This window comes from Rhea americana, unplaced genomic scaffold (assembly GCF_003343005.1).
Source record: "Rhea americana isolate MKP2758 unplaced genomic scaffold, rheAme1 scaffold_177, whole genome shotgun sequence".
NCBI classification, from domain to species: Eukaryota; Metazoa; Chordata; class Aves; order Rheiformes; family Rheidae; genus Rhea; species Rhea americana.
Window position 1 is genome coordinate 584,225 of NW_028185894.1, and position 14,584 is coordinate 598,808.

General features: G+C 37.1%; 1 protein-coding gene across 1 annotated transcript in view; it reads left to right on the top strand.

Moving 5' to 3' along the window:
• The first annotated feature begins 6,164 nt into the window (after positions 1 to 6,164).
• Positions 6,165 to 14,584, top strand: part of F5 (coagulation factor V) — a 36,230-nt gene continuing 27,810 nt past the window's right edge. The window contains exons 1-5 of the mRNA XM_085301448.1: positions 6,165 to 6,247; positions 6,814 to 6,999; positions 9,754 to 9,845; positions 11,158 to 11,280; positions 13,558 to 13,770. Coding sequence (XP_085157574.1) covers positions 6,839 to 6,999; positions 9,754 to 9,845; positions 11,158 to 11,280; positions 13,558 to 13,770 — 589 coding nt within the window. The 5' untranslated portion in view covers positions 6,165 to 6,247; positions 6,814 to 6,838. The remainder of the gene's footprint in view (positions 6,248 to 6,813; positions 7,000 to 9,753; positions 9,846 to 11,157; positions 11,281 to 13,557; positions 13,771 to 14,584) is intronic.

Sequence of the window (14,584 nt, forward strand, 5' to 3'; positions counted from 1 at the left end):
ATAAAATCTTAAGCAATGCTTGCATAAGTGAAGAGTAATGCTAGCTAAAACCTGTTAAAACTTAACTACACCCACTGAGTCATGCAGGAAAATTTTCCTATCAGACACATTTCAAAGACATTTTGTCCTTTTTTGAAGGACGGGAAGGAAGTAGTTGCCCTCCACCCAGCAAATAGGGTTCAGCAGGGGCTTAGAGGCATGAGGAGAAGGGGGGAGTTTGAATCTTAAAATAACCAGCATTGCTTTGTTTTGTTTTTTTCTTTTCCGCTGCTTTGTCAGAATTTTTTGAAGCCTTGTTCCCTAAAAGCTGTCTATCCTCCTTTAGGAAGATGAATGTTGGTCTTTCATTAGTCTCCAGTTATATTGGAGACAGCAACTATCACATTCATCTTTGATGTCAGTCTGTTTATGGAAGTAAGTAGCGTGATTATACATTTTTTTTGACTAGTGAAGGCCTTTTTCTCTGACCCTAGCATAAAAAATGGGGGCAGCAGAACTAGTCCACTGCTTCCATCAACACCATGGTATTTAACATCTTAAGGTATGCTTGTGTTGTGATTTCTGTAGGAATTACAAAATCTGCCTAACACAGGAAAATGAGTGGATGCTTGGTGACTAACATGTCATTCTGCATGGCTGGATATGCTATTGGTTGTACCTGAGCTCACAAAGTTGACCTGGGTGCACCTGCAGTGTGTACACATCCTTTTCTTGTTTGGGACTAGGATTAAAAATTCCTGTTAGAAGTGAAGACTGCTGCTCTAGGAACTGCCATAAACATATGCAAACATAGTAACCTCAGTTATAGCTTCTAGCAAATCCTATGTTCTCATTAATTRTCTGAATTTTGCCTCAAACTCAAAATGGCTCTTGAGGAGTCCTACTTTGGTGGAGCTCCTTTCCTAATATACATCTTACCATTCTTGAGACTCTTTACTTGCCTTCTAAATAGCTGTCCCTTGATCTTGCACTTTTCTAAGTACAATTTAATTTATAGGTGCTGCAGTGAAGATCAGGGTGAAATTTTGATTCTACTGAGTCTGCACCAAAGATTTACCATAGGGAATGTGTTATAATGTGAAAGGGGGTAGCTTTACAGAAATTAAAATGTCCGTCACAAGTTGTACTGCCAGGCTGGCTCTCAGTTTACATGAAATGCTTCAAAACTATAAAAAATCCTCAAATTTCCAATGGAAAGTAAAGATAGGAACCAAAAATTACAAAGCAGTAACTTCAACACATGATCATTTCTTTATTTAGACTTCTGGAACACTATTCTAAGTYTCAACCATACATAATGAAGAAAAGGGTATAATGTTAAAGAATGAGGGTAATTTCCAATTTCTCTTTCTGTTGCTGCCTTCTTAGGGGTGGGAAAGCAGAGTTTAGCTAGCTTGCCAATGTATGGCCTGATCAGTTGCTAAAGAACTCAAATGCCTTAATTTTTGTTTGAGTGTTGTAGGGTCCATAGGGAAGGATGTAATTTAATGTCTTATTAGGCTTATAKCTTATTCATTTCAATTCTTCCTATAAGTAATCTTATTTGCTAGTAACTGAAGAGGAATTGTTCTACTGTTTGTTTTTTTTTTTTTTTTAAGGATATCTCAGTGTAGAACATGAAACCATATGAAAGAAGAAAAAGTTAATTCACTCATGAGGTATTATACCTGTTATTGCATATATATTTACATATATGTATGGACATATAATTAATTTATAGCAGGCTCACTTTTTTGATATCTACTCAGCCCCAACAAGGCCTTTATGATGAAAAGATAAAAATCTCTCTAGTTGCAAACTACTTCAATTGTGTGCCACCTGGTTGGCATCATATTGTGGACACTGATGATATTACTGTTTTTATTTTCTGTAGAAAGACTGCCTTGTTAAATCTGCTGCTAGAGTGACTTAGCATGAGGGTAGTTGGTCGTACCAACACCTCTGTACTTRGCATGTCAGTTATAAGCCTTGGCAAATAAAGGACTCCACTAGTATAGAAGTGAAAAAGGAACACAGAAAACGTAAGTATRGTGTAGAACAGAAGCAAAATTCAATGTGGAGTCACACTGGAATTTTTGGGGCAAAAATCAAGAAAGTGAAAAAGGTCTTGTTTGGAGACAATCCAAAATTGATTCAAATGTTATTAATATAGTTTTTAAGGAAAAGAAGTTGATTTAACGTTTTYTCTTTTTCTTCCTTAAAATAAAACTTTCAGACTAAAAGCTAGAGATATTAGATAAACTTGTTAAATCATTTAAGTTTTGCAGTATTTACAAAATTCTTATTTTTCTTTTTCACTGAAACACTCAACTCTAACCAAGAACTCTTGTTTTTCTCCTACAGAAGAACACATTTAGAAAACTGAATGTATTTAGGCTTCAATCAATATCATGCTCTATCTTCTGAAGCCTTTAGCATCAGACCAGCCTAAAATGCTGCTACTCTGCATTTTTACTGTCTTGAAGTAGTGTGTATGACTGCACAAGTTGTGTTGCCTGCCTTCATTTTTGAATTATGCAGAATATGTTTTTACACATGGTGCCATCAAATAGCCATCAAATAGCAAATCTACATAGATACTCCTTTTGAATAGATTGTTAGCTGAAAGAAAGCTTAATAGTTCTCTGCTATCTATTGTATTTCCTTCCTTGTGTGGTTTTTAACATGATACATCTGCTTTAAGCTTCCAAAAGGAGCCATTTCACAAACTAATCTTTCTTGGCTTCAAGTRTGTTCTTGCAGAAGTGAAGATATATATCTGATGGCTTCTGTTCTGAGTTGTGCCTGGTAGATTTGGTAAGTGCCCCCTGTATCTTTTACCTACATTCAGAAGCACATGTTTACTGCTGATCAATAATTAACTCCCTATTTGCCCATAAAAGTCCTTTCGCCCTGCACTAAAAAAGTATGTTTGCTRGACAGATTGTGCATTGATCCATGTGTRTGTACGTGTGTGCGTGCACACRCAGGGGGGAGGGAGATCTGTGTTTGGACATTATTAGCTACCAATTCAATAATTGTTCTGTGCCTTTCTTCCCTATACTAGTCCCTTCTGTAATAYGATTTCAACTGTTGGCAACCATCAAAATATGGTTGCCTGATAGCATTTAGGATCTGATGTAAGTATTTGTGATGAAGTAGGATCAAGTTTATGACTGATCCTATTCCGTMATGTGCACAAAGTTGCAAATCACCACTTAAAAACTCTTTAAAGATCTGTATGTTCTTGATTTCTTAGACTTGGCCTAAGCTATTCTGCGTATAAAACTGGCAATACCAGCTAGCCTTAAAGGTCAGTCTTCAGTAGGGCAGCATTTTACACWGTGGCTCTTTCAGTATGTCTTCATATGTAGCAAAGCAATAAAGAAGACCGTAATTACTGTGTGTCAGAACATAAAACAATCTTTTTCCCAAGTTAGAAGATGGGGACCTGTTTTAATGTTGAAAAGTACTACTTTTGTTTCTCTTTACATACTTTTCATTTAGCGTTTAAATATCAATACTTCCCAGATGTACTGCTTTGCTTTGAGAATCGTATTGTTCATGGTGCTGCACAGAGTGTTTTGCCAACATTATACAGGAACATAGATGATCCATGATCCCCTTCACATGGCTTTTGCCCACAAGTTCTGATATGCTTGTGACCAAAAGTAAATTAAGCTTAAAACTTGGACAGACAGTAAGGGTAAAGCTAGCTGCACATGCAGTATTGTTTCATTCAGTATTTTTTCTAGGAAAAGATAAGATCATAGCTATATGATCTGTATGAGCTATATGCAAGCTAATCAGTGTAGTTTAATGGAGAATAGATCTGATCTAATTTGCTGTTCCTCTTTAGTACTAGCAGTATTATCAACCAAGCTTGTAAAAGTAATTTCACATAGACAAAAAAGTTGCATTGTCTTGGAAGATACCCGAGGAACATATTCTGTATGTCATGTGACTTGTAAGCAACMATATGCTTCCTGAAAAGATTTTACATGTGTTTAAAAGACTTTCATCATGCCAGACAAAAGATATAATGCAAGTATTAGAAACTAATRGTCAAGTGGAAGAGTTCAAGCCATTAAGGACTACTAATACTGATTTCCAGAACACTGTGGAACTTTCTAAAGCCTAGAAGAGACGTGTGGTGCAGTAATTATTTRAAAAAAGAAAGAAAGAAAAAAAAGTCCCAGGTATTTCTAGCCTCTTAGCATTATATTGATCCTGAGGGATGAGGGAAGTCTATAGAAAATAAGGGAATAGCTGATGTAAGACTTTTTGTTCTTAAAGGATTAAAGAAGGGTAATTCAAGCTAATCAGTGTAGTTTAATGGAGAATAGATCTGGTCTAATTTGCTATTCCTCTTTCGTACTATYAGTATTATCAACCAAGCTTGTAAAAGTAATTTCACTAATGCAATGCATTTTGATTTCTTTTTCCATTTGATTGCTTGTACACGGTATGTCAGCTAAGAAATTTGAAGAAGACAAACACAAAATTCGTTAAATGGTTATAAGATAAGTAACTAACTCATCTCAGCTTTGATGGTTCCCAATCATAAAGCACGGGTTTTAAAGCAGGTATTCTGGTTATTAATTCTTGGAGTAGAATATTTTAGCTTTTCATTACAGCAAAGAGTTAAGTATTAGACTCCTGCCTATAATGAAAAATTCAAACATATAGTTCATCAAACAGAATCAAAAGATGACTTGTTCAAAGTGTATTTTACATTGGTCTTATCAGCCAGTCACATAAGATTACAAGAAGGTCTTCAAAACCCTGTATGGGAAGGAGCTTTTGGAACAGCACTGTGAAGTCCAGTGCTGGAGGCTAGAACGRGACATGAACCAGCTTCCTTCTTGACAGAGAGATGCATGATATTTTCTAGATGCTTCTGTGCAGATATTTAAGAATTGGGGATAAGACAAGCTGACCTAAAGATGCTTTATTTTTGACAATATATGCTAGTATTGACATGAGACCACATATAGGGTATCTGGCATTTCAGCACCAACTACACCTCATCAATTCCAGACGTTAGTCTAAAAGGAATTGTTCATCTGCCCAGAAGAGGGATTTTTATTTTAAATGCATCTTACYGGCACTTTCACACCAACTGCCATGTCCATTAGTATTAAACTCCTGACCACCAGTGTTGTGAAGAAATACTCTTCTACTRAGCCAGAGATGAGATTGGGCACAGAGTAAAAATGATGCAAGTTTTATATCTTACTGCTTAAAAATAATTGAAACAGTTTACTAAGGGTTGTGGTGGGATCCCCAAACAAAACAGTAATTAATTAGTAAGGAAATGCTATTGGACTGCCTTTACATAACATTTTGGTGTCAATATTTGTGCACACATGGTGGTCCAACCTACTTTTTGCTAGATCATAGGTTTTGAATCCTTTTGTACATAGTATATGTGTCAAAGGAGCTCAAGGATACAAATGATTTGCTCTATGCAGAAATAATCAAAGGTGTTTTAACATTGACTTCAATATACTGCCTTGAAACTTTTTGTGGTGCCTCTACTCTTGTGTTCTCCAGGTGATCATGGTTGTTTTCAGGTTTAGGCACCAAACTATCCAGAAGTGGCAGAGAGCATTTGGTTCTTAGGCTTCATCTATGTTTCTGAAAACTAATCTCCATCTCTACTATGGCTAAATGGTGCTTGTTTGGATGGAATTATCATGCAGGCTGCCAGTTAAACTGTTCTTGAAATATATACCAAACGTAGGATTTAGGATGTTTTGTTTCARAGTAGTCTGAGGAAATGTCATCCTCATTTTCGTCTGAATGTGGAATGGAATTATTTTGATTTGGAATTTTAGGTCTTTTTTTTTCTTAAAAACATAAGCAAAACCTTATTGAAAACATTGTTTTATCTGCATTGAGGTTATTGAAAAAAGAAAAAACACTACCTATTTTTCTCGCAAACAGAAGGTTGCAAAGTCAACAAATTTCTAGTTGTTTCGGCAAACTGCTCAGGAGGGAGGGGAACATCTTTTTGTTGATATGATTGACATTTGTAATTGGCTTGTCAAAAGGCATTTTCTTAATAATTTCTCTTTTGATAAATTTCTACAGATCCTGATCAAGACTAGTTTGGAAGGATTCTGACTATGGGCAAGTCTTCAGGCTGGTCTATAGTTGCCACTGAGAAGCCAGTTCATTATCCATTATCCGACACTGTAGATACTCAGAGACGAAACTGAAGTTGACAACGCATTTGGAAAGGATATTGAATTACTATCATAAGGTAACAATATGACGTAACCTAAACTAAATTTGAACTAGTAATTTAGCTCTATAGCCACCTATAGCCCCCAGACCTACTTCATCCGCATTTTGCTCTCTCAGGTTGGGAAAGATTCCTTAGATCTTAGGACATGTGGCATCTACCTGGGGAATTTCCATCAGTAACAGTGGTGTGCTAATATTTTCTTTACTGGGCAAGACAGAAAATGTGCCCCCTTGCTTCCTAAGCAGCCAAGTAATTGCTTTTTGCCTCTGATTATCCTGCTGCTCTGGTAGATGATGACTGATGACTTAACCAGAATCTGTAGTGGGGTCAGAGCTACTTCTCCTTGATGCTTGTCCCTCAGTGAAAACAGTGTGGAGGAGGGGAGGGGAGGGAAGGGAAGGTAGTTTAAACAGCTTTTCATCTCTATTGGATCCCTGTCAGCAAGGGGAGGAGGAAGTGAAAAGCAATGACCTGAGCATAGTGAACACTGTTGCCGTCTTGCGTCATAATTATTTCATTTCAGAGGGGAAGTTAGGAGCAGCAACAGCAATAAAAGCAGCAGTTCCCACCTTGTCTTCCAGAGAAACATCAGTGGGCATCTGTATCATGACACTCCWTTGCATACATCTTTTTCTCTTGCTTCTGCTTGGTTCATGGTGGCCAGATTCAGAGAAACATGTGGTGGGAGCTGCRAAGATCAGAGAGCACTATATTGCTGCTCAGATCACTAGCTGGACCTACAAACCAGAATCTGAGGAAAAGTCCAGGTAACAAAGTTCAAGATAAGGAGGATGAAACTTGTCCTCTCTTGTGACAGAAAGTGTTTTTAGTCTCCTGAGGCACTTTAGAGCCCAGGAGGACTTTAGAGCCTGAWCTTTTGACTTCAGAGGAACTGTGTATCTTTGAACAGCATGATCTGAACTGGAGCAAATGAAGTATTAAAACCTCCTTTTTAGTTACTTGCTTAGTTGTCAGAATTATTTATATGTTTTCAAAGCAATTTTGTTGAATCTGTTCCAGGGCTTGCTTTTATAATCTTCTGTGTGTTTTTTTTCAATGTCGTTATTTTGGGGTATATGGATTTTGAGCAATGTTAAGTTGAGCTTGTTTGGCAGGATTTTGAARACTTTCAGACTCTAAAATTGGCTGAAGGAAAAATAGCTTCTAATTTGGTTGCCATCACTTTCACTTAAATCAGAGCCTGATGAACTTTGGAACTAGCTGTTGTTTTTTCTGAGTTGTTCTGTAGTTTTTGTGAAATATTCTTCCTGAGTTTGGCTGAGCAAAGGTTGTAGGATCAAGCATTGCTGTACTATACTAATTTCAAATCTTTTCAGATTGCACTGCAGAATGGCCAGCCTACATTCACACAGCAAACAAGTTTATAAAGTATCTTCTTGTACAACCAATATTATGCTTAAGATTATAAACACTGCAATTGCAATGCTGTACATGGCAAAAMTTTAATCTAATTTAGAATTTTGTTTAAATTAGGCTTGGTGCATATTCTGCATTCACTATAGTCACCATACACAGCTTTTGTTTGTTCATGAAGTGGCATGAAATGGGAGATAATGTTTGTTCTCTCATCCTATGTTGAATGGGGCATTTGGACACTACTGAGTGTTTTATATTGGTGCGTGGTGTGTTTTCTTTATTTTGGTTTAGTTTGTGAGATTTTTTTAATGTGTGTTARATCTTGTATTTCTGGATGTTATTGGAAGGTGCATTTCCGGTTCAGATTTAAATTTTCTAAATATCGCTCTTTCAAGACTAATTAAAACGAAGTTCCCATGATTTCTAAAACTCCCCTTGGAAATTCAATGCAACTGATATGAGCATAATGTCAGAGTGGCAAGATAGGAGAAAATATGATTTAAATGTAGGAAGCCAAATGCCATTTGAGTAGTGACCTAGGCATGTGAATTTAGTATTTAGATCTTCATTCTCATCTGCACTGAATGCATCAATGTAAGCATCAGCTGGTATTTCTCTAAGCATCACTTAGCAGATAGATGGATTTCACGCTGTAGAGATCAACTGACTGTCTCAAATCTCAGTTTAAATATTATGTGACTAAGTAGGAGTTTTTCATACAGTGCCTGTTGAGATATCTCACATAAGTGTTTAGAGCAAGTTCATATCCTGAATGCATCCAACTAACTTTCTAGAATTTCTAGAAATTTAACCAAAAAGAAAGAAAGAAAGAAAGAAAGAAAAAGGATATTTACTGAGCCTGAGTCTTCAAAGACATTTCAGTATGTAACGCTCTCTGATTTCAGTAGAAGCTGAATGTCTAAGTGCAGTTTAAGAATATGACAGTTTGCGGGGTTTAGTACTAAGTAACTGAAGAGCTGCTGAAAAGAAAATAGATTCTTCCTGAATTATTACCTTAATTATTTTTCTTGGGTTTCATTTTCATTTACTGAAAATCACAGGAGTTTAGGTAGGTCACTTAACTTCTCTGAGCCTCAGTCTTTTTATCTTCATAGAGCTCTCTTGGTTAGCATGTGCAAGTGATATTTGTAAGGCACTTGAAAGCAAAGTAAAAATGTATTATTTTTGCATACAATGCTGCTGATTCCAAGATTGAAGGTTATGTATCTAGACCTGATTGCATTGTCTGAGATTTTTGAAGTGCTAGTAACTTAAGTGTTCTGTTCCTTCTAGCTCTACAATCGCTATTAATAAATTTCCTCTTCCACCCTATAGCCTGATGTGCAGAGTACATTGACATATTAGGAACAGCATTTGTCAATGAGGATTACATATCACACCCTTCTCCTTAAGAGTAAAATCAAATTTTGTCAATGATTTCAAAGACAGCAGAATGAATTGAAACAGGTACTGCTTCTGCCTGACTCTGTTAGTGTGAGGGAGTGTCACAAAAGGATTTACACCTTTAYAAAAAGAGATGTCGTCATTATGCACCCTGAATGTCACTGTGAAGCAGCCTCACTTTTTATCCCTGCCCATTCTCTCTGTCCATGTGCAGCCCATCAACTTCCTACTTTCAAACACATACCTTGCTTAACTGAAAGGGCAATATATATATATAAAAAAAGCAAGTAGACTTACTGTTGGATCCAGCAATAGCAAATACCAAGAAAATCACCAGTAAATGTGAAACTGAACACACACCATGCTCCCACCAGCCCTCATTTCTCTATTACTCGCGTTCTGGAGGTGTTGTATGCTGATTTCTTTCTGGTTGCTTGAGTATTTTCTAAAATAAAGCAGGCGAGAGAGGTGGAGAGAGGAAGATATGTGTTGATTGAGTGATTGTCAGGAAACAGTTTTATATTTATCTGAAAGCACAGCAGCTGCAGATGCTTGCTATTAATGCCATTATACAATCATTGTGGTGAGTCTTAAAGCTCAAGCATGGGACTGAGTAAAGAAAAATCCAGGTTTCTCTTACTGTTCTGTCAGTTTCATTTCCTGAGATATCTGCTAAACAGCATTGGCATCTATGAGAATCTTTGATCTTTTAATTTTTATCCTAACTCTTCTGGTTTCAGATTGGCACATTCAGATCCTGTGTTTAAGAAAATTGCTTACAGAGAATATGAAGTGGATTTTAAAAAAGAAAAGCCAGCAAATAAATTTGCAGGTAAATTGGAAGGAAATGTTCTGAGGTATTTTTGTTTGATGCTTCTCTTAAAGCCAGTAACAAGCTAGGCAAGCTTGTACTTTTTTGCTCGTTATTTTGCACACCRACCAGACAGATGCAAAGTATGAGGTCTCTACAGTGCACTAGCCCTCTGAGAGGCCATAAAGAAGTTGGATTTTGAGAGGCTGGTGCTCAATGCTCTCTGCAAATCAGTTGCGCAGTACAGAGTTTTTTTCTTAGTTTTCTGCATCTAGTGAGACTCCCCCTGCATGTTTAGAATTGTACAGAACAGTCACAGTGATGACACTATGAATTCAATTGGAAAGAACCTAAGGCCTGAGACTGAATAGACTGAATATTGTGATAGATCATTGGAAAGGAAAAGACAACTATGAAGAYGAGAGTGAGAGATATCCCCTTGCCTTTACCATGTATTACTACTTGAAGTTGCTTTAGGTAGGTGGGGATAGGTTCTCATGCCATCCATAAGTATGGTACTTACATTCTGATACTTAGGCAGAAGTTTTATACTCCACATGTACTTCATATTAATCAATACGGTAACTTTAGGTATTACAGCCACTTAAATTTCAAAGTGGTTGATGGTATCAATTTGTTACAAGTCAGCCTGAAAGGTCTAGCCTATGATCTGATTCCTTTCAGTTTTGTACATTATCCTRTCTTTTCTGAAACTGCTGCTTTCTTTTCAGAGAAGGAGATTTGCAGAATAGTTTTACAGAATTGCTAAATGGCAGGGAGTAGGGATACAAGCCCGTTTTAAAATCTTTTGCAGGCAATGCCTAAAGAAATTTGCAACATGGAACTGATTATGTCTTTAGATGACATTCTGTGATTGTTCTTGTTCTGCGACTTCTGGCATTGAGAGTGCTACTCAAAAAAATGTGCTTSAATGCCTATCTAAACTTTTAGACTTTAAAATATCTGCCTTTCCTAGTAGTGTCTGATTAAATTTTATGTGAAGGATTCCTAGAAATTCCTAATGAACTTCAAAATGAACCTTTTGATAAATATCTGGAAAATACCTTTTTTCAGATCTACCATTTCCTATGATTTTAGTTTTAGTTGCCAACACACGATTTGTAGCATTGTTGACTAAGCTGCAGGTGTTAAATTCCCAYGTGCCTTTTTACAGGTAAATTTTCATTGTGATAGTATTACATACTCTGCCTGTGTTTTGTACAACCTATAGTTTATGAGAGCTCATGTTCCCTGCTGGGGAAGGAGAACTCTTCCTTTCACTAAACACTGTTTTACTCATATTTTGCTCTCTCCTTATCATGAATAACTACAGGACTGCTGGGACCAACTCTTCGTGCTGAAGTGGGAGATACTTTAATAGTTCATTTTAAGAACATGGCTGACAAACCAGTCAGCATTCATCCCCAAGGCATAGCTTACAACAAAGAGGCTGAAGGTAAATACTATAAAAACTCCATGTTTTGTTCTTTTACTTGTAGACTACTGCATGAAATATAGAGAGGGGCCCAGGCCAATGTTTGGAGACATGTGTAGCGCAAATACCTGTTGATCAAGCGTGGGTTAGAACTTCACACCTGTTAGCTCCATTCTTGTTCATCAGTGTAGTTCTAGCATGTAGTTCTATACATGCCAGTGTTGTATGGCATGTATATTCTCCAGACCAACTCCCTGCCTGTGTTTGGGTGTTAGCAATCTGAGGAAAAGCAAGGGTGCTTCATGCTTCCTAGCAGAAGCTGAACTTACATACTTGGATAGTACTAATATAGATAGATGGTTTTCTAGTTTGCCACAGTGGTTGAGTCCTATATGGATAGAATTAGCAGGTTTCTAAATGCTCAACTTCATGCTGTCCAGCCATTTAACTTCATCTAATAATCAAATTAAGAATGGAACACAATTATGATGTTGGAACCAAGTGTTAGTCAGATGGACTGCAAAGAACTGCAGTTGCCACAGGAAAGTAAGTGTAATGGTGGAGAGACCTTCTAAAATTTTGTAGGGCTGCAAAGACAGCCTGAGCCAGGCATAGAGACTGACTCTTGTGCTAGAGAATATGTATTCTTACAAAGAGAAGCAGCTTCAACTGTGGGGATTTATGAGATGCCTTCTCCCACAATAACCTGAAAGTTGCTGTTTCCCTGGCTTAAACTGAATGGAACGGAGCAAAGACATGAACCCGTTKCCCCTACTTCTCATAGAATGAGCTCCAGCTATGGCTATTATGGCAAGGAAGAGAGTGACCGCAGAAAAGTGTTTGTGTTGAAGAGGATCTGTTTCTTTAGGGATTTTGGACTTTTCTTTCCCAGTAGAGATTTTAGTGGAGGAGAAAGGAAGAGACAGGGATTCTAAACTTCAAAAGTTTTGCAAGGCAACACTGATGTAGAAAACCCTGAGAAAGTCCTCCATGAGCTGATCTGTAGACTGCATGAGGGTCTGACAACTTTGTGACCTTTGAAACGAGTAGGTGGTTAGCTGTTTGCAAAGCAAGTGAACTTCAGGACATTATCTTGATTCCTCTCGTAGTGCTTGCGGTAAACATCCACAAAGTTTTCAGAGGACATAATCTTGTAATTGCAAAATATTCTATTTTAGTAAATGTAAATCCTTAAAGTTGGAATTAAAAATATTTCTAAATCCCTTGCAGTAGTGTACATCAAGGTATTACTGGTAAAGGACATGACAGTGTTGATAATATTATTCTAATACTCAGCATTTCATGCCTGGCTTTGTGTTGTTTTGCCCCTGGAGCCCTCATTTGTTCTGGTGACAAAAGAGCATAACATGCATCCAAGTTGAAAGTTCAACGCCTGCACTAGCACAAAGTTTGAATTGCCCTGCTCTAAGTTCTGAGCCAGAGCTCTGATCAGCAGTTTACAAATTACTGTGTTGATGATGAAGCTTGTTGAAATGTTTTGAATCCTGGAAAAATGTGTGAGAAATACTAATATTCTGAAGGATTAGGAGGCAAAAGTATTTTCTGTTTTCAAATAACTACAGAACTAGTTGGAATTTACTTTTATTTCTTAGGTTTTTTGGGTGTCTGACTTTCAGGGTGTTTATTTGAGGGTTTCTTCATTGTGTGGGTACAAAAGGAGTTTTCTTGCTTTCCATGGAGTTGAATAGAACGTATGTTATTGGAAGTGATAAGCGATTCAGTTTAACTATTCTGTTGATTTGCCTTTTGCACCTAGAATTTTGATGATATCTCTGGATCCTCTCTGAGATCTTGTATTTTTGTTTGATATCATAGGCAGAGATTAGGATCTGTGATATTACTGCCATTTGGATTTGCAGTGCACCAAAGGCATAAGGCAGCGCTAGCCTGCACAATGGCTGGCTTTAAGTAGAATAATCAGAAAGCTGAAAAAGTAGGCAGTTAGTATTCAGCCTCCGCAGAATGACGTTAAGCAGAGACTGAAGCTTCATGACATCCTAACCCCAGTCATGCTAGTAAAGAGCCCCACCTTTTGGCAGTAATGACAATCGTAGGAAATTTTGACTCAGTAAGAAATAGGACAATGAAACAGATGCTCTGCTTGCTCTTGTTCTTACTCGCAAGATGAGTGGAATCTAGAGTCATCTCAATGAAGCTGAAGTATGATGTAGGCAAGAAATASATCAAGATTTTGCATACTAATTATAAGAAGAACATTCTGTATGCTTTAGTTCTTCTTCTTCATGCCACCTTATTGCATGGCTCTCTTCCTGGTAGGTTCTCTATATGATGACAGAACATCATCTGTGGAAAAACAAGATGATGCTGTGCTTCCAGGCCACATCTACGTATATGTGTGGGATATTACTGAAGAAGTTGGGCCAAGAGAAGCTGACCTTCCGTGTCTTACTTATGCCTATTATTCTCATGAGAACATGGCAATGGATTTTAACTCTGGTCTGATTGGAGCATTGCTCATCTGTAAGAAAGGTAATAAAACCATTTGTGTAGTAGGTATCAGCTCTAAGGTAATGTGATCTCATTCTTAATAAAATTAAGGTTGTATGATAATGAGGGACAGTATATTATTTTCCTTTCCCCATGTTTACATGTAGTGCAAAGAAAATGCTTTTCAATGTCTTTTCTTTCAGATAGTAAAATTTTAAATGCCTACTTTTATGCAGGTTAGTACAGATTAGCCCTATAATTGTAGAATGGACAGTGTTACTAATAGATAGTGTTATTAATTAATAGATAGTGTATTAATTGCATTTTCAGTTGCTTAACTATTAAATATATGACCTCAACTGTCCCATCTCAGAATAGATATTTTTTAAAACTTCACTTGAACTAATTCAGCCATTCCAGACAATAAGTGAAGGAAATAATCATTGCTTTACTCATGCCTTTTCAAGCCTTCCCGATCAAGAGGTTGTAGCTCCCTCTTCTGTAACAAAGATTTGAATCTCTGGGCAGTGTTTCTTTTGGTAGTATTTTGAATGTATCTAAATTAAAACAGATTATGTATCTTTGAAAACTAAGGTGCATGCAAACAGAGACTTGAGAGTTTAGCAGTTTGTCTCTGGATTCCACTAACCTCCACTAACACAAACTGATGTCTTGTAGGACATAACTGTTAGGTAAATGCTGTTGGTTTGAGGTAAGTCTGAAATAGCATGCCACTGAATAAGCTACCTAACCTATTTGCTGGTCTCTTGAATCCTAAATTCATCAAATTATATACTCATCTTTTAGTAGAAGTCCTGTGAGTTATTTAGCTTGGTCCTTCTTCCCTGAAGTTTGA